Consider the following 26,146-nt stretch of genomic DNA (forward strand, 5'->3'; position numbering starts at 1 on the left):
CAAACCCCAGCTCCCCACGGACATTACCTTCTCCACATACAGAATTGGACAGGGTGTCCAATGGAGTTTTTATCCCTGTACCTATGTGCTAAAAACATAACCAAATTTTGAAATCCACCTAGCCCCTCCAAAGCACATCAATTAACATCTATGGCCTCCCAGGAGTACAACAAAACAAACCCCAGCTCCCCACGACATGACCTTCTCCACATACAGAATTGGACAGGGGTGTCCAATTGAGTTTTTATCCCTGTACCTAACCCTAACCCTAACCCTAACCCTAACCCTAACCCTAACCCTAACCCTACATCTACGGCCTCCCAGGAGTACAGCAAAACAAACCCCAGCTCCCCACCACATTACCTTCTCACATACAGAATTGGACAGGGGTGTCCAATTGAGTTTTTATCCCTGTACCTAACCCTAACCCTAACCCCTAACCCCTAACCCTAACCCTAACCCTAACCAAATTTTGAAATCCACCTAGCCCCCTCCAAAGCACATCGATTGACATCTACGTCCTCCCAGGAGTACAGCAAAACAAACCCCAGCTCCCCACGACATTACCTTCTCCACATACAGAATTGGACAGGGGTGTCCAATTGAGTTTTTATCCCCTGTACCTAACCCTAACCCTAACCCTAACCCTAACCCCTAACCTACCCTAACCCTAACCCTAACCCTAACCCTAACCCTAACCCTAACCTAACCTAACCCTAACCCTAACCCTAACCCTAACTCCCTAACCTAACCCTAACCCTAACCCTAACCTCTAACCCTAACCCTAACCCCTAACCCTAACCCTAACCCTAACCCTAACCCTAACCCTAACCCATCTACGGCCTCCCAGGAGTAGAGCAAAACAAACCCCAGCTCCCCACGACATTACCTTCTCCACATACAGAATTGGACAGGGGTGTCCAATTGAGTTTTATCCCTGTACCCTAACCCTAACCCTAGCCCCCTCCAACGCACATCGATGGACATCTACGGCCTCCCAGGAGTACAACAAAACAAACCCCAGCTCCCCACGACATTACCTTCTCCACATACAGAATTGGACATGGGTGTCCAATGGAGTTTTTATCCCTGTACCTAACCCTAACCCTAACCTAACCCTAACCCTAACCCTAACCCTAACCTAACCCTAACCCTAACCCTAACCCTACCCCTAACCCTAACCCTAAACCTAACCCTAACCCCTAACCCTAACCCTAACCCCTAAACCCTAACCCTAACCCCTAACCCTAACCCCTAACCCTAACCCTAACCTAACCTCTTTTATAGTGTTTTTCTAGGCAAATGAAAAAAGTGATCCTGGAATATGCCTTTCCTATTTCTTTTATATTCTGCCAATTTGAATGGCCTTTCTGACCCAGGCACATGAACCACCTCTGAGCAGTCTGGATACAAAGGACATAAGGTCCTTCGTGCATGTCCTTGTTAAATGTTGTCATTTTCTGGACAGCTTGTTTCAGTAGATCAGGTGCTGCTACCTCTGGGTCTGTAAATAACGGTAGTGTTTTCCCTCTTAGAGGTTTTAAATCAGTTCCACTTGGCACCATCAATCCTACGTTTATCTAGTAAAATAACAAAGATATAATTAATGTATACATAGGTAAAATAAATATACACAAACACACAAATACATATAGAGCATTGCAAAATTGTATAGGACGGTCAGTACACCTTACCTGGACGTGTTTTCTTTCTTTAGGCCTATATCTTCCTTTTGGCCCATAGTTAAAAGACTGTCGTTCTTTTGATTTCGAGCTTCTGTACTCCATGAGCTGTTTGTATGATGGGCATGGCTGTTCTGCAGAAATGGACAGAGTTCGAAACAGAAAGTTAGAAGCCGCTCAAAAAATCATTAGCGTTACTGTCCTTAGATAGCTAGCGTTTTGGTTTTGCTAAACTTACTTTGCATAGCACTGTCCGGCTGTCGAGACGTCCCCTGTGTTTCCAATGTTTCCGTCTTGTCCGCGTCCTTTAAAAACTCCAAACACCGACCACACGTAAAGCAAAAACCAGCGTTAAGCTGTTCATGTGTTTGCCACAAAACGGGCAAAACATCCCTCGCCGCAGTCCATGTTCGTGCGGTCACCATAAACGCTATAAACTCCACAACAACAACGAAAAGACCACGCTCATCACTTCCGTGTCACTTCCGGTATGTGGTACATTCCTTTTCCGTGAAGAATCTGTCATTTGTACATTTGTTTCGGGACTGGTAAAAGTGTTTTGCGTCTTGTTAATTTGTTTTCTAAAATGTAAATTTGTCTCGAGCTTTGTAAAAGTCGCTGGGCCAGACAGGACTGGCAAAAGTGCTCTTCACTGACGAGTCGCGGTTTTGTCTCACCAGGGGTGATGGTCGGATTCGCGTTTATCGTCGAAGGAATGAGCGTTACACCGAGGCCTGTACTCTGGAGCGGGATCGAGGTGGAGGGTCCGTCATGGTCTGGGGCGGTGTGTCACAGCATCATCTGACTGAGCTTGTTGTCATTGCAGGCAATCTCAACGCTGTGCGTTACAGGGAAGACATCCTCCTCCCTCATGTGGTACCCTTCCTGCAGGCTCATCCTGACAAGACCCTCCAGCATGACAACTGCTCGTTCTGTGTGTGATTTCCTGCAAGACAGAAATGTCAGTGTTCTGCCATGGCCAGCGAAGAGCCCGGATCTCAATCCCATTGAGCACGTCTGGGACCTGTTGGATCGGAGGGTGAGGGCTAGGGCCATTCCACCCCAGAACTGTCCGGGAACATACAGGTGCCTTGGTGGAAGTGTGGGGTAACATCTCACAGCAAGAACTGGCAAATCTGGTGCAGTCCATGAGGAGATGCACTGCAGTACTTAATGCAGCTGGTGGCCACACCGGATACTGACTGTTACTTTTGTTCAGGGACACATTATTCAATTTCTGTTAGTCACATGTCTGTGGAACTTGTTCAGTTTATGTCTCAGTTGTTGAATCTTATGCTCGCATAAATATTTACACATTAAGTTTGCTGAAAATAAACGCAGTTGACAGTGAGAGGATGTTTGTTTTTTTGCTGAGTTTATATGCGAAAACAAACCATATGGGGGATTGGAAGTGATGCAGATAATTACATTGATGGAAGTTACAATCTATCTGCAATATTAATGCTGATCTAACCCCTAAAAAAAAGTATGGTTCTACGAATACCTGGAAGGCCATCAGTACTTTCCTGTCACTCTGAATCTTTTGGGTGAGAAGATTCTCTGAGACAGTGCGTGGTCTGACATAAAACCGTACATGAACCGTGTGGGCACGTCCTCCCATGTCACGTCACCGGCGTGACTTTACTCATCCCTCGCGCTCTGGAGAGGTCATAATCCATACTTTCAATCATACGGATGGTTTACAACAGGGTTCTTCAATTCCGGTCCTGGAGGGCCGAAACACTTCTGTTTTTTATTTCTACCTGGTAGTTAATTGCACTCACCTGGTGTCCCAGGTCTGAATTAGCCCCTGATTAGAAGGAGAGGGGATGAAAAACAGAGGTGTTTCGCCCTCCAGGACCGGAATTGAAGAACCCTGGTTTACAAGGTATTCGTAGAACCATAGTTACATTTGTAACTTCTATTTCCTGAGCTACGCCCCTATACATAAATGTTTCTTGAAGGTATCTGACCAACATATTCCCAGTCATGTGAAATCCATAGATTAGGGTTTATTGAATTTATTTCAATTGACAGATTTCCTTTATGTGAACTCAGTAAAATCTTTAATTGTTGCATGTTTATTTTTGTTCAGTGTATACATGAGTTGTATATAGGCCCTCTGTAGCTCAGTTGGTAGAGCATGGCGTTTTCAAAAAGTGAGAAATTCAGGCACAATAAGTTGAGTACTGCTTAAATAAACCCGACTTCGATGGTATATGTGCAGGAGCGCCACAATGCCTTAGAGTTAATCTTCTATAAGAGGAACAGGAGCGCAAGCTGTAGAACATTTTAGTTGCTGGTACTCAGCCCTGGTGAGCTCTTGCCCAAGTCAAGCACTGTTAGCAAGACGGTCTCCCGAGTGGCGCAGTGGTCTAAGGCACTGCAATGCAGTGCTAGAGATCCTGGTTCGAATCCAGGCTCTGTCGTAGCCGGCCGCGACTGGGAGACCCATGGAGCGGCGCACATTGGCCCAGCATCGTCCAGGGTATGGGAAGGAATGGCCGGCAGGGATGTAGCTCAGTTGGTAGAGCATGGCGTTTGCAAGCGCCAGGGTTGTGGGTTCGATTCCCACGGGGGCCAGTATGAAAAATATATATTTAAAAATGTATGCACTCATTAACTGTAAGTTGCTCTGGATAAGAACGTCTGCTAAATGACTAAAATGGAAGACCATTATATTATTATTTGTTCATATAGCCAACTATCAAGTCTTACTATCATTGATACAAAACAGTCAATAGGATGCTCACAACAACCAACTTCATGTGGCTAAATAGTGCTCACCAGCCAGTAAACATGAATATACAAATACAATTTATTGAATCACAACTTTTAATTTGAACGTAAAACATGCATAGGTGGCATTAGTGGATCAACGTTAGATGTCTTGGTATCATTGCTGATTCGCTTTGACTTTGTTGTAAAGGTAGTCCATCAGTTTCTAAATGAGAAAGATTAGTCAATTAATTGTAGGGGATATATTGTCCATTTTAAATGAGAAATTCACAACAGATTACATTTTACCATCAACTTCTGCATCTGGAGAATAGCCATGTCATCCAGTAACCCAATGTCGGCATCTTCAACAGTATCATCCGAGAGGCACAATGTCTTTGGAGAAAATATATGACTAGTTTAGACTGCTTGAAATAACTTAAACCCCAACAACCTCAATATGAAAAGTTACCTCTCCATGGGCTGTAGAGATTGTTACATGTGGAGACAATCCAGACAGGGAGCAATACAGGTGGTCATCACTGGCTGACCGCAAAACAGATCTAGAAACAGAATTTAGGACAGAATTAATTTGATCAACTCTGATATCCCTTAAAAGATTGCAGTTTTGAAACTGCAGTAAAGGTGCAGTAACTGCAGTCGACTCAACTGGTATTTTGGACCCAGTAATTGCAGAACTGCAGTTACACTGCACTGGGATTGTGATAAGTGAAGACAAACCCGTGTTTCGTTCCAGTCAGTGGCGACTGATCACTGATTTTGGCAAGACGAGTTTTGGTTATTTTTGTATTTGTGGATGTGGCACACCTGCAAGAACAAATGAGCAGAATCAACCAGAAGAGGGCGTTTCAACTAACACTACTGAATTAGTTCAATCAGGTGTTTGAGTGGTGGACTGGAATAAAATGAGTAGCACCCGGTTGCTCACCAGGACTGATGAATATATAGGGAGAGTTACCGTAGGCTTCCAGTGCTTGAGCTATTGGCAAGTAATCTGGCTTTCTTGGAACCCTTTAGAAAAAGAAAAAATACAATTTAGTACATTTTCTATGTGGAAATGGCCAGTCTGTTCCCAAACACACATTGGTCTAATGCCATGCAAATAAAGTGGGAGCTAAACTATACCTACCGCTGCCTAAACATCAGCCCTTTATGGTTGTGGGGGTCTGCTCACCAACCAAGAATTCACAGAATGGGACAAACACCAAATTGAGACTGCATGCAGAATTCTGCATAAACATGGGTGTAGAACGTAAAACACCAAATAATGCATGCAGAGCAGAATTAGGCAGATACCCGCTAATTATCAAAATACAGAAAAGAGCCGTTAAAATTCTACAACTACCTTAAAGGAAGCGATTCACAGAGACCAGAGCCCCAGGACAGCTACACAATTAGACCCAACCAAATCGTGAGAAAACAAAATGATAATTACTTAACACATTGGCATGACTTTACCAAAAAAACACAGCAAACTGGACTGCTATTTGGACCTAAACAGAGAGTAGTGGCAGAATACCTGACCACTGACAACCAAAATTAAGGAAAGCTTTGACTATGTGTAGACTCAGTGAACATAGTCTTGCTATTGAGATGCAGCCATAGCCGGTCTTCTCTTGAGAGCCAGGTCTGCCTGTGCACACTGCCCACAGAACGAGGTGGAAACTGACCTGCACTTCCTAACCTGCCAAATGTATGACCAGAGAGACATTTCCCTCAGATTACAGACCTACAAAGAACTCGAAAACAAATCAAATTTGGATAAACTCCCATATATTAGGCGAAATACCAGTGTGTCATCACAGCAGCAAGATTTGGGACCTGTTGCCACAAGAAAAGGGCAACTAGTGAAGAACAAACAATTGTAAATACAACCCCTGTTTATTTTCCCTTTTGTACTTTATCCATTTGCACATCTTTATAACACTGTTTATTATCTATTTCACGTGCTTTTGGCAATGTAAACATACGTTTCCCATGCCAATAAAGCTCTTTGAATTGCGAGCTACCTTTGATGGTTCTGTTGTAGTCTTCTCGTTTATGAGCCGATGCACCTTCACTTACTTTGACTACAGAAGTAAGAAATGTATCGTTAATGACAAGTTTATATGCATTTAAATTAATTGAGGAAATAAACCATTACCTTTTTTACTGAGCTTCCTAGTGAGAGGCTGGTGAATCTCGGGTGACTCGGTCTGTAAAATATGTTGGATGTTGACATTTCTACAGTAAGCCACAAGGAGGCAGTACTAAGCCATTTATAGCCAGTCGGATAATCAATGTTCCATCCTACCTTTATGGCGATTGTGACTTCACCTGCCGAAATGTCATCTGCTAGGAAAGTAAGGGTGGAAACAACCCTTACTTAAAAACATACATGTATTCCAAAAAATTATTAAAATACAATTGAAAATCGCACCATTTATTAAATCCATTATCAGGGTTTTTTGAAGCGCAGGTGGCATTTTCATCAATTCCACTTTGAAAACCTGATCTACTGTTGCAAGAGTCTGCTCCAATTTTGCCTCCATCTCGTTTATACGGTCCTGTGCTGTAAAGGGAGAACATAGTGAATTCAGTTCATTTGAAGAACATGGAAAACGGACGGTAGGGTTAGGCCTTCTTCAAATTAAAAACCTTCTTTCTCGAACTGTTGAATAAAAAGCGCCCCCCGCTTTTGGCGCATCTCTTTGCTAATTTGACCATCTGTGTGTCCTTCTGCCTGATTGCTGATTTTTCTTATCCTTCTTGGTGCCATGGTTTCATCAGTGTGCCTTTTCCCCCTGCCTCCACATCACCTGAACGCTGATTTATAACCTTCAGGACACCAGGTGTTCCTGATCAGTCAATTGACCTTAAATTGACCCTAGAATCCACCTGAGGCCACTAATAACTCATCTCACTAACCATTAGTGCTGGGCTAGGACAAAACTGTGTCCTGTGGGTCAATCTAATATTAATTTAAAAGATGGCCAAGTTTAAGATCTATTAACAGTTCAGTACTGGAAAGCTGATGTTTTACATTTTACATTTACATTTTAGTCATTTAGCAGATGCTCTTATCCAGAGCGACTTACAGGAGCAATTAGGGTTAAGTGCCTTGCTCAAGGGCACATTTACGTCATTTAGCAGACGGCTCTTATCCAGAGCGACTCACCAATTGGTGCGTTCACCCTATAGCCAGTGGGATAACCACTTTACAATTTTGTGGTGGGGGGGTAGAAGGATTACTTTATCCTATCCCAGGTATTCCTTAAAGAGGTGGGGTTTCAAATGCCTCCGGAAGGTGGTGAGTGACTCCGCTGTCCTGGCGTCGTGAGGGAGCTTGTTCCACCATTGGGGTGCCAGAGCAGCGAACAGTTTTGACTGGGCTGAGCGGGAACTATGCTTCCGCAGAGGAAGGGAGCCAGCAGGCCAGAGGTGGATGAACGCAATGCCCTCGTTTGGGTGTAGGGACTGATCAGAGCCCGAAGGTACGGAGGTGCCGTTCCCCTCACTGCTCCATAGGCAAGCACCATGGTCTTGTAGCGGATGCGAGCTTCAACTGGAAGCCAGTGGAGTGTGCGGAGGAGGGGGTGACGTGAGAGAACTTGGGAAGGTTGAACACCAGACGGGCTGCGGCATTCTGGATGAGTTGTAGGGGTTTAATGGCACAGGCAGGGAGGCCAGCCAACAGCGAGTTGCAGTAGTCCAGACGGGAGATGACAAGTGCCTGGATTAGGACCTGTGCCGCTTCCTGTGTAAGGCAGGGTCGTACTCTCCGAATGTTGTAGAGCATGAACCTGCAGGGAGCGGGTCACCGCCTTGATGTTGGCGGAGAACGACAGGGTGTTGTCCAGGGTCACGCCTAGGCTCTTCGCACTCTGGGAGGAGGACACAGCGGAGTTGTCAACCGTGATGGCGAGATCATGGAACGGGCAGTCCCTTCCCCGGGAGGAAGAGCAGCTCCGTCTTGCCAGGGTTCAGCTTGAGGTGGTGATCCGTCATCCATACTGATATGTCTGCCAGACATGCAGAGATGCGATTCGCCACCTGGTTATCAGAAGGGGGAAAGGAGAAGATTAGTTGTGTATCGAGGAGACAACATCAACATCACCTGTACTGTCCTGGGAGAGCCAGAGATGGACGTCAGCTTCACATGGACTTATCCTGGCCAGGTAAACTGGATGTCACCATTTCTCAGTGATGCTTGACCTTGGTGTTTCGTCTCTTCAGCTTGTGAGACACACCACCCGCGTCTTCCAGAGCGTCATGGCCGTCGATGACCTTGAGACCATCGACTTTGGAAGATACATCTGCAGAGCCAAGAACAAGCACGGGGAGATGGCCACCAGCGTCCACTCTAACTAGCTAGACAGCAAGAGAGAACACTTATAACCTGTATAGGCATCATTCCACTTCAGTGGCTACTTCACATTAGGCCTCTTGCAGCTTGAGTAGATTTCATCTATGTTTGCCACTTTGCTGAGGTTGATTGACCAATAAGGCTAGCACAGAGGGATTATACTAGTTGAGCTATTAGAAAACCACAGTGTCAGTTTGACTAGCTCTGTTATCCAGTCAAAATCTGAATGTAAATATCAATTTAGAAATCTGAATGTATCCAGCTTATGTAGATGCACATTTACTCAATGTGTCGGAGGACATTATTAAAGATATGTCCATACCTTTACCTCCTCTACAATGTATTTATGGTGAAACTCTTATTGGTAGGACAGATGGATCTGTATCCCCACACACCTTTCCCTTCTGCGGGGAAAGACATTTTACAATGAAACAATATTGGATGCTTTGTTGGGGGATTTGTCTAAAAGGAAGACCATCATGTGAGAGAAGCCTCTGCTCCCTCTGTCTGGTGTGAAGGGGAATCAAATAGAAACAGTGTGCCCTGCCTCACTCCTAATGGGCTCCGCATGTGGAATGTGAAACTCCGGCCCAGATCTTATTATGGTCCAGTGTAACACACTGACTGCATTTCCCACCTCTCTCTCAACAGAAACGCACTAGGCTGTTGCTGTTTCTTAGAATGATCTATACTGAACTACATGGAAAGTGTTGATCCCATGTTTCATGCGCTTAAATAAAAGATCCCAGAAATGTTCCATTCGCACAAAAAGCTTATTTCTCTAGAATTTTGTTCACAAATGTGGTTACATCCCTGTTAGCGAGCATTTCTCCTTTGCCAAGATAATCCATCCACCTGACAGGTGTGGCATATCAAGAAGCTGATTAAACAGCGTGATCATTACACAGGTGCACCTTGTGCTGGGGACAATAAAAGGCCACTCTAAAATGTGCAGTTTTGTCACACAACACAATGACACAGATTTCTCAAGTTTTGAGGGAGCGTGCAATTGGCATGCTGACTGCAGGAATGTCCACCAGAGCTGTAATTATCTCACTTATTTTCTCCAGTTTATTTGTGTTTATAAACTGGAGAAAATAATTGAAATTGCATACATTGGTTTTGAAATTGCATTGCTGTTCACTGCAATGTTGTTGTTCCCAAAGTATGTCAATCCTGATTAGCCAATGGGCTTTCATGATTTTACAGGAGTTTCATAATATTTGTTCAGCGCAAGACGACCAGCCTCGGCTCTCCCACCAAATTCAAAACCAAGGCAGCACTGAACATCAGCTAGCAAGCCTTTTGTTATAAGTTCAGGGCGCGAAATGTCATCAGCAAAGAAAAATAAGGCAGATGTCCTCTTGGACAAAGGAATATCGATTTGTTTTACAGAAGGACCGGTCTGTTTGAGCTCTCTGTTGTAAAACTGTTGTTTGTCGGACATCAAGTGTATTGATGACGTTGCCATAAATACATATCTTTAATATGAGGTATCAAATATTTATCTTAGAGGGAAAACAAATCCTGGTATTCCTCAGCACTAGTAGAACATGACACATTAATGCTCCTCTCACAGCCAAGACTAAGATCACAGTGGAGGGGAAAGCCATGACTAAGATCACTGTGGAGGGGAAAGCCAAGACTAAGATCACTGTGGAGGGGAAAGCCAAGACTAAGATCACTGTGGAGGGGAAAGCCATGACAGCCAAGACTAAGATCACAGTGGAGGGGAAAGCCAAGACTAAGATCACTGTGGAGGGGAAAGCCATGACTAAGATCACTGTGGAGGGGAAAGCCAAGACTAAGATCACTGTGGAGGGGAAAGCCATGACTAAGATCACTGTGGAGGGGAAAGCCATGACTAAGATCACTGTGGAGGGGAAAGCCAAGACAAAGATCACTGTGGAGGGGAAAGCCATGACAGCCAAGACTAAGATCACTGTGGAGGGGAAAGCCATGACTAAGATCACTGTGGAGGGGAAAGCCATGACTAAGATCACTGTGGAGGGGAAAGCCATGACTAAGATCACTGTGGAGGGGAAAGCCATGACAGCCAAGACTAAGATCACTGTGGAGGGGAAAGCCAAGACTAAGATCACTGTGGAGGGGAAAGCCATGACTAAGATCACTGTGGAGGGGAAAGCCAAGACTAAGATCACTGTGGAGGGGAAAGCCATGACAGCCAAGACTAAGATCACTGTGGAGGGGAAAGCCAAGACTAAGATCACTGTGGAGGGGAAAGCCATGACTAAGATCACTGTGGAGGGGAAAGCCAAGACTAAGATCACTGTGGAGGGGAAAGCCAAGACTAAGATCACTGTGGAGGGGAAAGCCATGACAGCCAAGACTAAGATCACTGTGGAGGGGAAAGCCATGACAGCCAAGACTAAGATCACAGTGGAGGGGAAAAGCAAAGAAGGCTAGAAGTACTAGATGGGATGCTTGTCAGGTGGGGTAAGTATTAGATGGGAGTAGGGGTGTAACGATTCGTTTTAACAACGATTCGATTTGTATCACGATTCGTGGTTGTCGATACGATTCAAGGACGATATTGGTTCATTTAGAACGATACGATCCGAAACGATTCAGTGACTTGAAATCGATTCAGTAACCTTTTTAGCCAAAAATTCAACCAGTGTGACTGAAATAAATACCTGGATACTGGACAGTGCAGGTGAAGTTTCCTAGATTCCTGTTTCTTGTAATGGAATCAGGTATCAATTAATTATGAATATAAATAAACAAGTAAACAACAATGAATGGCAAATGCATTCACATTTTATTTGAATAAAGTGCAAACAACACTTTAGGTTGAATTCACAGGAAGTTAAAATTGTCTGATCTCATTTTCAATATTCAATACATTTTCAATAAAAGTACAGTAAGTGCAACCAACATTTCAACAGTAGGTTTACCTGCTACTTCTGCTTTTGTTTTTCAACATTAAAATATTCAATATTAATATCAAAAATAAAGTGCAACCAACATCTCTTCAGGTTGAATAAAGAGTAGGTTTACCTGCTACTTCTGCTTTTGTTTTTCAACATGAAAATATTCAATATTAATATCAAAAATAAAGTGCAACCAACATCTCTTCAGGTTGAATTAACAGTAGGTTTACCTGCTACTTCTGCTTTTGTTTTTCAACATTACAATACAAATACAGTATTAATATCAAAAATAAAGTGCAACCAACATTTCTTCAGGTTGAATGAGCAGTGGATGAACCTGCTACTACTCTCATTTTAATAAACAAACAATATTCAACAAAAGATCAAGTGTAACCTACTAGGCTACTCTTCAATGACTACAGATTTTTTTTCCAAAAATATCAACTGATCAACATGATCTGGCCGCAGAACCCTTCTCTGTGCGTTCACTATGTCGCCAGCAGTACTAAAAACTCGTTCTGCTGGCACACTGGTGCCTGGAATGCACAGGTACCGTTTAGCAAGGGTGGAAAGTACAGGTAGCTCTTTCTCCTGAGATCTCCACCACTTCATGGCATTTTCAGTCAAAGGCAACGCATCTTTTGCTCGGTACCTTAACACCTCTGCTCTGGCTGTCTCGCTTGTGGATTTTCTTTCTCTTTGGGTGAAGGAATCGCCAAACAGCGCATCTAAGGCTTTCTTCTTACAAGGAGGTGACTCATTTGGAGCTACAATATAAGAAATATATTTCAAAATATAGTCATGTTTCTCATTAATACAAAACAACAACAATCTTTTATTGGTATCACATGAAACACACCTGTGGTCTCTTCATTGAATCCTGACAGCTTTGTGCTTGAGCTTCCCTCGTCTTCCTCCTGATTTCCCATTGCTTGCATCTATTGATGTAAGAATGTGTGAACTGTTCAAATTTCTGTTCTGTAATACTGCACACATAAATTTAGAGGAAGATAAAGAACAGATGAGATTTGAGAGAGGACAAATGAAAGGGGAGAAGAGAAAAGAGCAGAGGAAAGAGGAGAGAAGAGTTACCTGGTGGGACACTTCTGCCTCAAAAACCAGTTTTGTGTAGACCTGTTCTCTGTCCTCTTTTTTCCAGGTAGGGCAGTTCTTTAAATCACGGGTCCAACGCTGATGCTGTTTAAAGAACAAGAATATTGCATTCATTGCATAATTAAATTAAGTTGACCTGAAATTGCAAGTGATGACCACCTCCTCATACACAAAATAATCAGAAGATTAAACTTTAGTATGTTTAAAAGAAATGTGGCACAGTGATGATGTAAAGCCACCATGAACTAAGAATTTCTTGTTTACTTTTCCATATGAAAAAACAACTCAAATTCAAACTTGAAAACGCAAAGGTGTGGCATTTTACAAATTAATACAGTCTAATAACCTAAAATATTAACCAAGTTGATTTTAATTAAGACTCCAAATTAATTACCTATGTTGAGAGCATCTTGGGTGCCTCTGTAGCGTGTGGAGAGGTCACTGGCCATCACCCTCTTAATCTCTGCAACCAGGGTTGAGTCGTCTTCGCATGGCTGTAGGTGTTTCAGCAGTTTTGCTTGAAGAGGAGCAATTACAGAGAGAGTTGGCTGGTCTTCTTCACACATCACAGTGGTTGCCATTTTGACAGGACCCATCAACTGAACAATGTCATCCATGTTGGCAATATCACTCTCACTCAGCGTGCCTACATCTGTGACCCCCTTTCGTAGATCCTTGGACATCAGAGTTGCCATTATAGCTGGCTGTTGTTCCAAAAAACGTTCAAGCATTTCGAATGAACTGTTCCATCTGGTGATTATGTCTTGGATCAGTTTATGTTTTGGTAAATCCATCAGTTTGTTTTTCCTGTAGGGTGTGACATGGAATCGGGCTGCGGTGAAAATATCCAACAATTTTTCGCACTTTCCCCAACAACCTGGAAGCACGGTCCACCCCCAAACCCTTCTGCGAGGCAAGGTTGAGTGTATGTGCGAAGCAGGTAATGTGTGGACTGAACTGGGCTTCTGCACCGGCCACAATCATATTCCTGGCGTTATCTGTGACGATGGCAGGATTCTTGTCGTAGATTTTCCACTCCATGCAGGCTTCACGAGTAACGCGCAATATCTTCATTTAAAACTCTGGTTAGCAGAACAAAGGTCTTCATTTTCCACTCCGGATCAATGTGATGAGAGGTAATTGTCACATACCCTTGATTTGAGCATGACGTCCAGCCATCTGTCGTTATCGCTACTCATTCAGCTTGAGAAAGCGACAGTTTCACATCATTCTTAGTACTTTACGTACAATGCAGGAATAACCTTTTCTGAGATGTGTGGTCGGCTTGGTATTGTGTACCTTGGCTCCAATGTTTGAATCATTTCACGGAATCCCGGATTTTCAACCACACTGTAGGGTCGCATGTCTTTGCAGATAAACTTGGCAATTGTTGCCGTGATGTTTTTCGCCCGAGCTGAGTTTTGGCCTAGTCTCTGACTAAACATGCAGGCGAGACCTGAGGCTTCTGCAGAGTTGACTTTACCTTTCGCTGCTGTAGCAGCGGGAACGCTACAAGAGGTGCCTGGACGGTCGGTGTTGTGTGAAATCCCATGGCGCCTTAGTAGGTGGTTGGAGAGATTTGTCGTGTTGCCGTTGTACTTTACTTGACCTTTACATATCCTACAAACAGCGAGCGACTTATTTAGAACATCTCTGTCTTTGCAAAAGCCAAAGTGTTTCCACACACTGGACCGCAATTGTGGCTTGATAATTTCTCGCTCGTCGGCTTCTGGCTCAGTAGGCAGACTGAATCGAGTAATGTTTAAAGCCTTTATCATTAAAAGTGCTAAGAAAAAACATCCATATAAAGTCTGACGTGCTTAAATCCAATGGGTTATTTCTAGTATCGATACAATCAATTTATTACATTTTAAAACGATGTTAGATTGATATATGTTGTCCAAAAGGCCAACTCGCGAGCACAGATCGATGTAGTTGGATCATAAGAATATAAATCGATACATCGATGTAGTAGATGGATCGTTACACCCCCTAGATGGGAGGCTTGTCAGGTGGGGTAAGTACTAGATGGGAGGCTAGTCAGGTGGGGTCAGTACTAGATGGGAGGCTTGTCAGGTGGGGTAAGTACTAGATGGGAGGCTTGTCAGGTGGCGTAAGGTTTAAAAACAAAACAGGGTTGAAATAACTACAATCACAGCAAACCAAAAACACGTCAGCCCACACAAATCAAAACCTGATTTTAATCTCATTCAAAGGTCTCTTCAGCGCTCCAATGGCATAACGACAGCCTTAAATGTTCAACTTCAGTCAGTTGGCTTGCCCGGGTTGAGACTTGAGAAAGTAACAGCGCTTCAGCCCAAATGGCACCCTATTCATGGCAGCCCCATGGGCCCTGGTCAATAGTAGTGCACTAACAAGGCCCCATCCTGCTTAGCTTCCGAGGTCGGACGAGATAAGGCATATTCTGGATGGTATGGCCGTAAGCGCAGGAACATCTCTTGGTACACTATATAAAGATATGAACAAAATGTATCAGCGATTCGTATATCCATGCAACTTAATGAACCGACTAAAAACAAAGGCTGAATGTACTGCCTATATTTTGAGGGAAACGCTTTGTCTATTATTTAATTTGATAAGGGTAGAACATCATATACAAACTGCATTTAGTCCAATAAAAATACATGATATTATTAGGGTGATAAATAAAAGGCAGTTGCTCCATGACACATATATTTTGAGGGAAACGCACTGTCTATTATTTAATTTGATCAGGTTAGGACAGCACATACAAACTGCATTTAGTCCAATAAAATACATGATATTATTAGGGTGATAAATAAAAGGCAGTTGCTCCATGACACAAGAGTACTCTCTAGTGGAACAAAAAGCGTACAGCACCTGGTATTCCTAGGCGGTCTCCCCATCCAAGTACTAACCAGGCCCAATCCTGCTTAGCTTTCAACATCAGACGAGATCAGGTGTATTATTATTTTTTTTTAAATATAATTCCTCCACATCATAGCTTCCTATATCATGACATTGCTCCTTATGAAACACCATAGCTTCAGAGCCTTAATTACATGTCATAGCTTCATAATTCACATCATATATCCACATCTCAGCTTATAACACAGATTATCATACAACGTCATAGCTTCTTACGTGCTTTTACAGCAACTGGTATTCCAAGGTGGTCTCCCATCCAAGTACTAACCAGCCCCAATACTGCTTAGCTTCCGAGATCCGACGAGATCAGGTGTATCCTGGCTTGTATGGCCTTAAGCGAGTGAACAACTCTTGGTACACTATATAAAGAAATGAACAAAAATTTACCTGTGATTCGAATTTCCGTGCAACTTAATGAACCGACTAAAACAAAGGCTGAATGTACTGCCTATATTTTCAGGGAAATGCACTGTCTATTATTTAATTTTATCAGGTTAGGACAGCGCATACAAACTGCATTTAGTCCAATAAAAATACAGGATATTATTAGGGTGATAAATAAAAGGCAGTTGCTCCATGACACATATATTTTGAGGGAAACGCACTGACTATTATTTAATTTGATCAGGGCAGGGCAGGGCAGCACATACAAACTGCATTTAGTCCAATAAAATTACATGATATTATTAGGGTGATAAATAAAAGGCAGTTGCTCCATGACACAAGAGTACTCTCTAGTGGAGCAAAAAGCTTACAGCACCTGGTATTCCCAGGTGGTCTCCCATCCTAGTACTACCCAGGCCCGATCCTGCTTAGCTTCCGAGGTCGGACGAGATCAGGCATATTCAGGATGGTATGGCCGTAAGCGCAGGAACAACTCTTGGTACACTATATAAAGATATGAACAAAATGTATCAGCGATTCGTATATCCATGCAACTTAATGAACCGACTAAAAACAAAGGCTGAATGTACTGCCTATATTTTGAGGGAAACGCTTTGTCTATTATTTAATTTGATAAGGGTAGAACATCATATACAAACTGCATTTAGTCCAATAAAAATACATGATATTATTAGGGTGATAAATAAAAGGCAGTTGCTCCATGACACATATATTTTGAGGGAAACGCACTGTCTATTATTTAATTTGATCAGGTTAGGACAGCACATACAAACTGCATTTAGTCCAATAAAATACATGATATTATTAGGGTGATAAATAAAAGGCAGGTGCTCCATGACACAAGAGCACTCTCTAGTGGAACAAAAAGCTTACAGCACCTGGTATTCCCAGGCGGTCTCCCATCCAAGTACTAACCATACCCGATCCTGCTTAGCTTCCGAGATCGGACGAGATCAGGCATATTCAGGATGGTATGGCCGTAAGCGCAGGAACAACTTTTGGTACACTATATAAAGACATGAACAAAATGTATCAGCGATTCGAATTTCCGTACAACCTAATGAACCGACTAAAAACAAAGGCTGAATGTACTTCCTATAAAAGGTAGTTGCTCCATGACACAAGAGCACTCTCTAGTCGAACAAAATAGCTAACAGCACATGGTATTCCCAGGCGGTCTCCCATCCAAGTACTAACCAGGCCCAATCCTGCTTTGCTTCCGAGATCAGACGAGATCGGGTGTATTCAGGCTGGTATGGCCGTAAGCGATTGAACAACTCTTGGTATACTATATAAAGAAATGAAAAAAAGTTACCAGTGATTCGAATTTCCGTGCAACTTAATGAACCGACTAAAAACAAAGGCTGAATGTAATGCTTATATTTTGAGGGGAACGCTTTGTCTATTATTTAATTTGACCAGGGCAGCACATACAAACTGCATTTAGTCCAATAAAAATACATTAAATTATTAGGGTGATAAATAATAGGCAGTTGCTCCATGACACAAGAGCACTCTCTAGTGGAACAAATAGCTAACAGCATATGGTATTCCCAGGCGGTCTCCCATCCAAGTACTAACCAGGCCCGATACTGCTTAGCTTCCGAGATCAGACAAGATCAGGCATATTCAGGTTGGTATGGCCGTAAGCGCCTGAACAACTCTTGGTACACTATATAAAGACATGAACAAAATTTACCAGTGATTCGAATTTCCGTGCAACTTAATGAACCGACTAAAAACAAAGTCTGAATGTACTGCCTATATTTTGAGTGAAACGCACTGTCTATTATTTAAATTAATCAGGGCAGCACATACAAACTGCATTTAGTCCAATGAAAATACATGATATTATTAGGGTGATAAATAAAATGCAGTTGCTCCATGAGACATATATTTTGAGGGAAACGCACTGTCTATTATTTAAATTGATCAGGGCAGGGCAGCACATACAAACTGCATTTAGTCCAATAAAAAGAAATTATATTATTAGGGTGATAAATAAAAGGCAGTTTCTCCATGACACATATCTTTTGAGTGAAACGCACTGTCCATTATTTAAATTGATCAGGACAGGGCAGGGCATTACATACAAACTGCATTTAGTCCAATAAAAATACATGATATTATTAGGGTGATAAATAAAAGGCAGTTGCTCCATGACACAAGAGCACTCTCTAGTGGAACAAAAAGCTTACAGCACATGGTATTCCGAGTCTGTCTCCCATCCAAGTACTAACCAGGCCCGATCCTGCTTAGCTTCCGAGATCAGACGTATTCAGGCTGGTATGGCCGTAAGCTAGTTAACAACACTTGGTACACTATATAAAGAAATGAACAAAATTTACCAGTGATTCGAATTTCCGTGCAACTTAATGAACCGACTAAAAACAAAGGCTGAATGTAATGCCTATATTTTGAGGGGAACGCTTTGTCTATTATTTAATTTGACCAGGGCAGCACATACAAACTGCATTTAGTCCAATAAAAATACATGATATTATTAGGGTGATAAATAAAAGGCAGTTGCTCCATGACACATATATTTTGAGGGAAACGCACAGTCCATTATTTAAATTGATCAGGGCAGGGCAGGGCAGCACATACAAACTGCATTTAGTCCAATAAAAATACATGATATTATTAGGGTGATAAATAAAAGGCAGTTGCTCCATGACACAAGACTACTCTCTAGTGGAGCAAAAAGCTTACAGCACATGGTATTCCCAGGCGGTATCCCATCCAAGTACTAACCAGGCACAATCCTGCTTAGCTTCCAAGATCAGACGAGATCGGGTGTTTTCAGGTTGGTATGGCCGTAAGCGAGTGAACAACTCTTGGTACACTATATAAAGACATGAACAAAATTTACCAGTGATTCGAATTTCCGTGCAACTTAATGAACCGACTAAAAACAAAGGCTGAATGTACTGCCTATATTTTGAGGGAAACGCTTTGTCTATTATTTAATTTGACCAGGGCAGGGCAGCACATACAAACTGCATTTAGTCCAATAAAAATACATGATATTATTAGGGTGATAAATAAAAGGCAGTTGCTCCATGAGACATATATTTTGAGGGAAACGCACTGTCTATTATTTAAATTGATCAGGGCAGGGCAGCACATACAAACTGCATTTAGTCCAATAAAAATACATGATTTTATTAGGGTGATAAATAAAAGGCACTTGCTCCATGACAAATATATTTGGAAGGAAATGCACTGTCTATTATTTAAATTGATCAGGGCAGGGCAGGGCAGCACAGCACATACAAACTGCATTTAGTCCAATAAAAATACATGATATTATTAGGGTGATAAATAAAAGGCAGTTGCTCCATGACACATATATTTTGAGGGAAACACACTGTCCATTATTTAAATTGATCAGGGCAGGGCAGGGCAGCACATACAAACTGCATTTAGTCCAATACAATTACATGATATTATTAGGTTGATAAATAAAATCAGTTGCTCCATGACACAAGAGTACTCTCTAGTGGAACAAAAGCTTACAGCACCTGGTATTCCCAGGCGGTCTCCCATTCAAGTACTAACCAGGCCCGATCCTGCTAAGCTTCCGAGATCAGACGAGATCAGGCATATTCAGGTTGGTATGGCCGTAAGCGCAGGAACAACTCTTGGTACACTATATAAAGACATGAACAAAATTTACAAGTGATTCGAATTTCCGTGCAACTTAATGAACCGACTAAAAACAAAGGCTGAATGTACTGCCTATATTTTGAGGGAAACGCTTTGTCTATTATTTAATTTGACCAGGGCAGGGCAGCACATACAAACTGCATTTAGTCCAATAAAAATACATGATATTATTAGGGTGATAAATAAAAGGCAGTTGCTCCATGACACATATATTTTGAGGGAAACGCACTGTCTATTATTTAAATTGATCAGGGCAGGGCAGGGCAGCACATACAAACTGCATTTAGTCCAATAAAATTACATGATATTATTAGGGTGATAAATAAAAGCAGTTGCTCCATGACACAAGAGTACTCTCTATTGGAACAGAATCTTACAGCACCTGGTATTCCCAGGCGGTCTCAAATTCAAGTACTAATCAGGCCCGATCCCGCTTAGCTTCCGAGATCAGACGAGATCAGGCATATTCAGGATGGTATGGCCGTAAGCGCAGGAACAACTCTTGGTACACTATATAAAGACATGAACAAAATGTATCAGTGATTCGTATTTCCGTGCAACTTAATGAACCGACTAAAAACAAAGGCTGAATGTACTGCCTATATTTTGAGGGAAACGCTTTGTCTATTATTTAAATTGATCAGGGCAGCACATACAAACTGCATTTAGTCCAATAAAAATACATGATATTATTAGGGTGATAAATAAAAGGCAGTTGCTCCATGAGACATATATTTTGAGGGAAATGCAATGTCTATTATTTAAATTGATCAGGGCAGGGCAGGGCAGCACAGTACATACAAACTGCATTTAGTCCAATAAAAATACATGATATTATTAGAGTGATAAATAAAAGGCAGTTGCTCCATGACAAATATATTTGGAGGGAAATGCACTGTCTATTATTTAAATTGATCAGGGCAGGGCAGGGCAGCACAGTACATACAAACTGCATTTAGTCCAATAAAAATACATGATATTATTAGGGGGATAAATAAAAGGCAGTTGCTCCATGTCACAAGAGCACTCTCTAGTGGAACAAAAAGCTTACAGCACATTGTATTCCCAGGCGGTCTCCCATCCAAGTACTAACCAGTCCCAATCCTGCTTAGCTTCCGAGATCAGGTGTATTCAGGCTGGTATGGCCGTAAGCGAGTTAACAACTCTTGGTACACTATATAAAGAAATGAACAAAATTTACCAGTGATTCGAATTTCCGTGCAACTTAATGAACCGACTAAAAACAAAGGCTGAATGTAATGCCTATTTTTTGAGGGGAACGCTTTGTCTATTATTTAATTTGACCAGGGCAGCACATACAAACTGCATTTAGTCCAATAAAAATACATGATATTATTAGGGTGATAAATAAAAGGCAGTTGCTCCATGACACATATATTTTGAGGGAAACACACTGTCCATTATTTAAATTGATCAGGGCAGGGCAGGGCAGCACATACAAACTGCATTTAGTCCAATACAATTACATGATATTATTAGGTTGATAAATAAAATCAGTTGCTCCATGACACAAGAGTACTCTCTAGTGGAACAAAAGCTTACAGCACCTGGTATTCCCAGGCGGTCTCCCATTCAAGTACTAACCAGGCCCGATCCTGCTAAGCTTCCGAGATCAGACGAGATCAGGCATATTCAGGCTGGTATGGCCGTAAGCGCAGGAACAACTCTTGGTACACTATATAAAGACATGAACAAAATTTACAAGTGATTCGAATTTCCGTGCAACTTAATGAACCGACTAAAAACAAAGGCTGAATGTACTGCCTATATTTTGAGGGAAACGCTTTGTCTATTATTTAATTTGACCAGGGCAGGGCAGCACATACAAACTGCATTTAGTCCAATAAAAATACATGATATTATTAGGGTGATAAATAAAAGGCAGTTGCTCCATGACACATATATTTTGAGGGAAACGCACTGTCTATTATTTAAATTGATCAGGGCAGGGCAGGGCAGCACATACAAACTGCATTTAGTCCAATAAAATACATGATATTATTAGGGTGATAAATAAAAGGCTGTTGCTCCATGACACAAGATTACTCTCTAGTGGAACAGAAGCTTACAGCACCTGGTATTCCCAGGCGGTCTCAAATTCAAGTACTAATCAGGCCCGATCCCGCTTAGCTTCCGAGATCAGACGAGATCAGGCATATTCAGGATGGTATGGCCGTAAGCGCAGGAACAACTCTTGGTACACTATATAAAGACATGAACAACATTTACCAGTGATTCGAATTTCCGTGCAACTTAATGAACCGACTAAAAAAAAAGGCTGAATGTACTGCCTATATTTTGAGGGAAACGCTTTGTCTATTATTTAATTTGACCAGGGCAGGGCAGCACATACAAACTGCATTTAGTCCAATAAAAAAATACATGATATTATTAGGGTGATAAATAAAAGGCAGTTGCTCCATGACACAAGAGTACTCTCTAGTGGAACAAAAAGCTTGCAGCATCTGGTATTCCCAGGAGGTCTCCCATCCAAGTACAAACCAGGACCAATCCTGGTTAGCTTCCAAAATCCGACAAAATCAGGCATATTAAGGACGGTACGGCCGTAAGCGCAGGAAAAACTCTTGGTACACTATATAAAGACATGAACAAAATGTATCAGTGATTCGTATTTCCATGCAACTTAATGAACAGACAAAAAACAAAGGCTGAATGTACTGCCTATATTTTCAGGGATACGCACTGTCTATTATTTAATTTGATCAGGTTAGGACGGCACATACAAACTACATTTATTCCAATAAAAATACATGATATTATTAGGGTGATAGATAAAAGGCAGTTGCTCCATGACACATATATTTTGAGAGAAACGTTTTGTCTATTATTAAATTTGACCAGGGCAGGGCAGCACATACAAACTGCATTTAGTCCAATAAAAATACATGAATACAAGGCTCAATCCTGCTTAGCTTCCGAGATCAGACGAGATCGGGTGTATTCAGGATGGTATGGCCGTAAGCGAGTGAACAACTCTTGGTACACTATATAAAGACATGAACAAAATGTATCAGTGATTCGTATTTCCGTGCAACTTAATGAACAGACAAAAAACAATGGCTGAATGTACTGCCTATATTTTCAGGGATACGCACTGTCTATTATTTAATTTGATCAGGTTAGGACGGAACATACAAACTACATTTAGTCCAATAAAAATACAGGATATTATTAGGGTGATAAATAAAAGGCAGTTGCTCCATGACACATATATTTTGAGGGAAACTCACTGTCTATTATTTAATTTGATCAGGTTAGGACGGCACATACAAACTACATTTAGTCCAATAAAAATACATGATATTATTAGGGTGATAGATAAAAGGCAGTTGCTCCATGACACATATATTTTGAGAGAAACGTTTTGTCTATTATTAAATTTGACCAGGGCAGGGCAGCACATACAAACTGCATTTAGTCCAATAAAAATACATGAATACAAGGCTCAATCCTGCTTAGCTTCCGAGATCAGACGAGATCGGGTGTATTCAGGATGGTATGGCCGTAAGCGAGTGAACAACTCTTGGTACACTATATAAAGACATGAACTAAATGTATCAGTGATTCGTATTTCCGTGCAACTTAATGAACAGACAAAAAACAATGGCTGAATGTACTGCCTATATTTTCAGGGATACGCACTGTCTATTATTTAATTTGATCAGGTTAGGACGGAACATACAAACTACATTTAGTCCAATAAAAATACAGGATATTATTAGGGTGATAAATAAAAGGCAGTTGCTCCATGACACATATATTTTGAGGGAAACTCACTGTCTATTATTTAAATTGATCTGGGCAGGGCAGCACATACAAACTGTATTTAGTCCAATAAAATTACATGATATTTTTAAGGTGATTAAAAAAAGGCAGTTGCTCCATGACACAAGAGCACTCTCTAGTGGAACAAAAAGCTTACAGCACCTGGTATTCCCAGGTGGTCTCCCATCCTAGTACTAACCAGGCCCGATCCTGCTTAGCTTCCGAGATAGGACGAGATCAGGCATATTCAGGATGGTATGGCCATAAGCGCAGGAACAAATCTTGGTACACTATATAAAGATATGAACAAAATGTATCAGCGATTCGTATATCCATGCAACTTAATGAACCGGCTAAAAACAAAGGCTGAATGTGCTGCCTATATTTTGAGGGAAACGCTTTGTCTATTATTTAATTTGATAAGGGTAGAACATCATATACAAACTGCATTTAGTCCAATAAAAATACATTATATTATTAGGGTGATAAAAAAAAGGCAGTTGCTCCATGACACAAGAGTACTCTCTAGTGAAACAAAAGCTTACAGCACCTGGTATTCCCAGGTGGTCTCCCATCCAAGTACTAACCAGACCCAATCCTGCTTAGCTTCCGAGATTAGACGAGATCGGGTGTATTCAGGATGGTATGGCTGTAAGCGAGTGAACAACTCTTCGTACACTATATAAAGAAATGAACAAAATGTATCAGTGATTCGTATTTCCATGCAACTTAATGAACCGACTAAAACAAAGGCTGAATGTACTGCCTATATTTTCAGGGAAACGCACTGTCTATTGTTTAATTTGATCAGGGTTAGGGACAGAGCACATACAAACTGCATTTAGTCCAATAAAAATACATGATATTATTAGGGTGATAAATAAAAGGCAGTTGCTCCATGACACATATATTTTGAGGGAATCGCACTGTCTATTATTTAAATTGATGAGGGCAGGGCAGGGCAGCACATACAAACTGCATTTAGTCCAATAAAAATATATGAGATTATTATGGTGATAAATAAAAGGCAGTTGCTCCATGACACAAGAGTACTCTCTAGTGGAACAAAAAGCTTCCAGCACCTGGTATTCCCAGGCGGTCTCCCATCCAAGTACTAACCAAGCCCAATCCTGCTTAGCTTCCAAAATCCAACAAGATCAGGCATATTAAGGACGGCTCGGCCGTAAGCACAGGAATAACTCTTGGTACACTATATAAAGACATGAACAAAATTAATCAGTGATTCGTATTTCCATGCAACTTAATGAACAGACTAAAAACAAAGGCTGAATGTACTGCCTATATTTTGAGGGAAACGCTTTGTCTATTATTTAATTTGACCAGGGCAGGGCAGCACATACAAACTGCATTTAGTCCAATAAAAATACATGATATTATTAGGGTGATAAATAAAAGGCAGTTGCTCCATGACACATATATTTTGAGGGAAACGCACTGTCTATTATTTATGTAGATCACTGTGGAGGGGAAAGCCATGACTAAGATCACTGTGGAGGGGAAAGCCATGACTAAGATCACTGTGGAGGGGAAAGCCAAGACTAAGATCACTGTGGAGGGGAAAGCCATGACAGGTACCGTTTAGCAAGGGTGGAAAGTACAGGTAGCTCTTTCTCCTGAGATCTCCACCACTTCATGGCATTTTCAGTCAAAGGCAACGCATCTTTTGCTCGGTACCTTAACACCTCTGCTCTGGCTGTCTCGCTTGTGGATTTTCTTTCTCTTTGGGTGAAGGAATCGCCAAACAGCGCATCTAAGGCTTTCTTCTTACAAGGAGGTGACTCATTTGGAGCTACAATATAAGAAATATATTTCAAAATATAGTCATGTTTCTCATTAATACAAAACAACAACAATCTTTTATTGGTATCACATGAAACACACCTGTGGTCTCTTCATTGAATCCTGACAGCTTTGTGCTTGAGCTTCCCTCGTCTTCCTCCTGATTTCCCATTGCTTGCATCTATTGATGTAAGAATGTGTGAACTGTTCAGATTTCTGTTCTGTAATACTGCACACATAAATTTAGAGGAAGATAAAGAACAGATGAGATTTGAGAGAGGACAAATGAAAGGGGAGAAGAGAAAAGAGCAGAGGAAAGAGGAGAGAAGAGTTACCTGGTGGGACACTTCTGCCTCAAAAACCAGTTTTGTGTAGACCTGTTCTCTGTCCTCTTTTTCCAGGTAGGGCAGTTCTTTAAATCACGGGTCCAACGCTGATGCTGTTTAAAGAACAAGAATATTGCATTCATTGCATAATTAAATTAAGTTGACCTGAAATTGCAAGTGATGACCACCTCCTCATACACAAAATAATCAGAAGATTAAACTTTAGTATGTTTAAAAGAAATGTGGCACAGTGATGATGTAAAGCCACCATGAACTAAGAATTTCTTGTTTACTTTTCCATATGAAAAAACAACTCAAATTCAAACTTGAAAACGCAAAGGTGTGGCATTTTACAAATTAATACAGTCTAATAACCTAAAATATTAACCAAGTTGATTTTAATTAAGACTCCAAATTAATTACCTATGTTGAGAGCATCTTGGGTGCCTCTGTAGC

At 41.5% G+C, this 26,146-nt stretch overlaps 1 protein-coding gene, 3 long non-coding RNA genes, 8 other non-coding genes and 7 pseudogenes across 15 annotated transcripts; all 19 read right to left on the reverse strand.

Moving 5' to 3' along the window:
- Window positions 1-1,535: 1,535 nt before the first annotated feature.
- LOC121559168 lies at window positions 1,536-1,810 on the reverse strand. The gene is made up of 2 exons (XR_005998703.2): window positions 1,695-1,810; window positions 1,536-1,580 (listed from the first exon to the last, which is right to left on the reverse strand). It is a non-coding gene; the product is annotated as an uncharacterized LOC121559168 (long non-coding RNA).
- Window positions 1,811-4,486: 2,676 nt separating this feature from the next.
- On the reverse strand, window positions 4,487-7,220 carry LOC123485009 (borealin-2-like). 4 transcript variants are annotated; one of them, XM_045215847.1, is made up of 10 exons: window positions 7,059-7,220; window positions 6,841-6,972; window positions 6,715-6,752; window positions 6,565-6,616; window positions 6,486-6,490; window positions 5,380-5,432; window positions 5,142-5,228; window positions 4,873-4,963; window positions 4,710-4,796; window positions 4,487-4,626 (listed from the first exon to the last, which is right to left on the reverse strand). In XM_045215847.1, the coding sequence occupies exons 1-10, from the start codon at window positions 7,177-7,179 to the stop codon at window positions 4,579-4,581; spliced, it is 714 nt and encodes a 237-aa protein (XP_045071782.1). In that variant the 5' UTR covers window positions 7,180-7,220; the 3' UTR covers window positions 4,487-4,578. The 4 variants fall into 4 exon arrangements, 3 of the variants coding, with proteins under 3 accessions (XP_045071782.1, XP_045071783.1, XP_045071784.1); XM_045215848.1 differs by lacking the exon at window positions 4,710-4,796; XM_045215849.1 differs by having other exon boundaries at window positions 6,841-7,220.
- Window positions 7,221-12,139: 4,919 nt separating this feature from the next.
- On the reverse strand, window positions 12,140-12,814 carry LOC121558872. The gene is made up of 3 exons (XR_005998626.2): window positions 12,753-12,814; window positions 12,520-12,598; window positions 12,140-12,427 (listed from the first exon to the last, which is right to left on the reverse strand). It is a non-coding gene; the product is annotated as an uncharacterized LOC121558872 (long non-coding RNA).
- A 3,088-nt stretch (window positions 12,815-15,902) lies between these two features.
- On the reverse strand, window positions 15,903-16,021 carry LOC121558889 (annotated as a pseudogene).
- Window positions 16,022-16,431: 410 nt separating this feature from the next.
- On the reverse strand, window positions 16,432-16,550 carry LOC121558892. The gene has a single exon (XR_005998630.2). It is a non-coding gene; the product is annotated as a 5S ribosomal RNA (ribosomal RNA).
- Window positions 16,551-16,954: 404 nt separating this feature from the next.
- Window positions 16,955-17,073, reverse strand: LOC123485021. Its single transcript, XR_006658820.1, has one exon. It is a non-coding gene; the product is annotated as a 5S ribosomal RNA (ribosomal RNA).
- A 163-nt stretch (window positions 17,074-17,236) lies between these two features.
- On the reverse strand, window positions 17,237-17,355 carry LOC123485020. The gene has a single exon (XR_006658818.1). It is a non-coding gene; the product is annotated as a 5S ribosomal RNA (ribosomal RNA).
- A 265-nt stretch (window positions 17,356-17,620) lies between these two features.
- On the reverse strand, window positions 17,621-17,739 carry LOC123485015 (annotated as a pseudogene).
- A 1,054-nt stretch (window positions 17,740-18,793) lies between these two features.
- LOC123485012 lies at window positions 18,794-18,912 on the reverse strand. The gene has a single exon (XR_006658816.1). It is a non-coding gene; the product is annotated as a 5S ribosomal RNA (ribosomal RNA).
- Window positions 18,913-19,600: 688 nt separating this feature from the next.
- Window positions 19,601-19,719, reverse strand: LOC123485010. Its single transcript, XR_006658814.1, has one exon. It is a non-coding gene; the product is annotated as a 5S ribosomal RNA (ribosomal RNA).
- A 408-nt stretch (window positions 19,720-20,127) lies between these two features.
- LOC123485014 lies at window positions 20,128-20,246 on the reverse strand (annotated as a pseudogene).
- Window positions 20,247-20,801: 555 nt separating this feature from the next.
- Window positions 20,802-20,910, reverse strand: LOC123485016 (annotated as a pseudogene).
- Window positions 20,911-21,313: 403 nt separating this feature from the next.
- LOC123485011 lies at window positions 21,314-21,432 on the reverse strand. The gene has a single exon (XR_006658815.1). It is a non-coding gene; the product is annotated as a 5S ribosomal RNA (ribosomal RNA).
- A 408-nt stretch (window positions 21,433-21,840) lies between these two features.
- LOC123485013 lies at window positions 21,841-21,959 on the reverse strand (annotated as a pseudogene).
- Window positions 21,960-22,231: 272 nt separating this feature from the next.
- Window positions 22,232-22,350, reverse strand: LOC123485018 (annotated as a pseudogene).
- Window positions 22,351-23,714: 1,364 nt separating this feature from the next.
- On the reverse strand, window positions 23,715-23,833 carry LOC121562808. Its single transcript, XR_006658819.1, has one exon. It is a non-coding gene; the product is annotated as a 5S ribosomal RNA (ribosomal RNA).
- A 269-nt stretch (window positions 23,834-24,102) lies between these two features.
- On the reverse strand, window positions 24,103-24,221 carry LOC123485019. Its single transcript, XR_006658817.1, has one exon. It is a non-coding gene; the product is annotated as a 5S ribosomal RNA (ribosomal RNA).
- Window positions 24,222-24,634: 413 nt separating this feature from the next.
- Window positions 24,635-24,753, reverse strand: LOC121562805 (annotated as a pseudogene).
- A 422-nt stretch (window positions 24,754-25,175) lies between these two features.
- On the reverse strand, window positions 25,176-25,790 carry LOC121558871. Its single transcript, XR_005998625.2, has 3 exons — window positions 25,700-25,790; window positions 25,467-25,545; window positions 25,176-25,374 (listed from the first exon to the last, which is right to left on the reverse strand). It is a non-coding gene; the product is annotated as an uncharacterized LOC121558871 (long non-coding RNA).
- Window positions 25,791-26,146: the final 356 nt, after the last annotated feature.

The sequence above is a fragment of the Coregonus clupeaformis genome, unplaced genomic scaffold (assembly GCF_020615455.1).
Source record: "Coregonus clupeaformis isolate EN_2021a unplaced genomic scaffold, ASM2061545v1 scaf0531, whole genome shotgun sequence".
Classification (NCBI taxonomy): Eukaryota; Metazoa; Chordata; class Actinopteri; order Salmoniformes; family Salmonidae; genus Coregonus; species Coregonus clupeaformis.

Excerpts from the sequence above, each read along its gene's own strand:
- LOC123485009 (XM_045215847.1), bottom strand. The coding sequence starts at position 7,179 with ATGGCACCAAGAAGGATAAGAAAAATCAGCAATCAGGCAGAAGGACAC. Across the intron at positions 6,753-6,840 it reads GATAATGGATTTAATAAATG|ATGACATTTCGGCAGGTGAA; the intron begins GTGCGATTTTCA and ends CTTTCCTAGCAG. Across the intron at positions 4,627-4,709 it reads TCCAGATGCAGAAGTTGATG|AAACTGATGGACTACCTTTA; the intron begins GTAAAATGTAAT and ends TTTCTCATTTAG.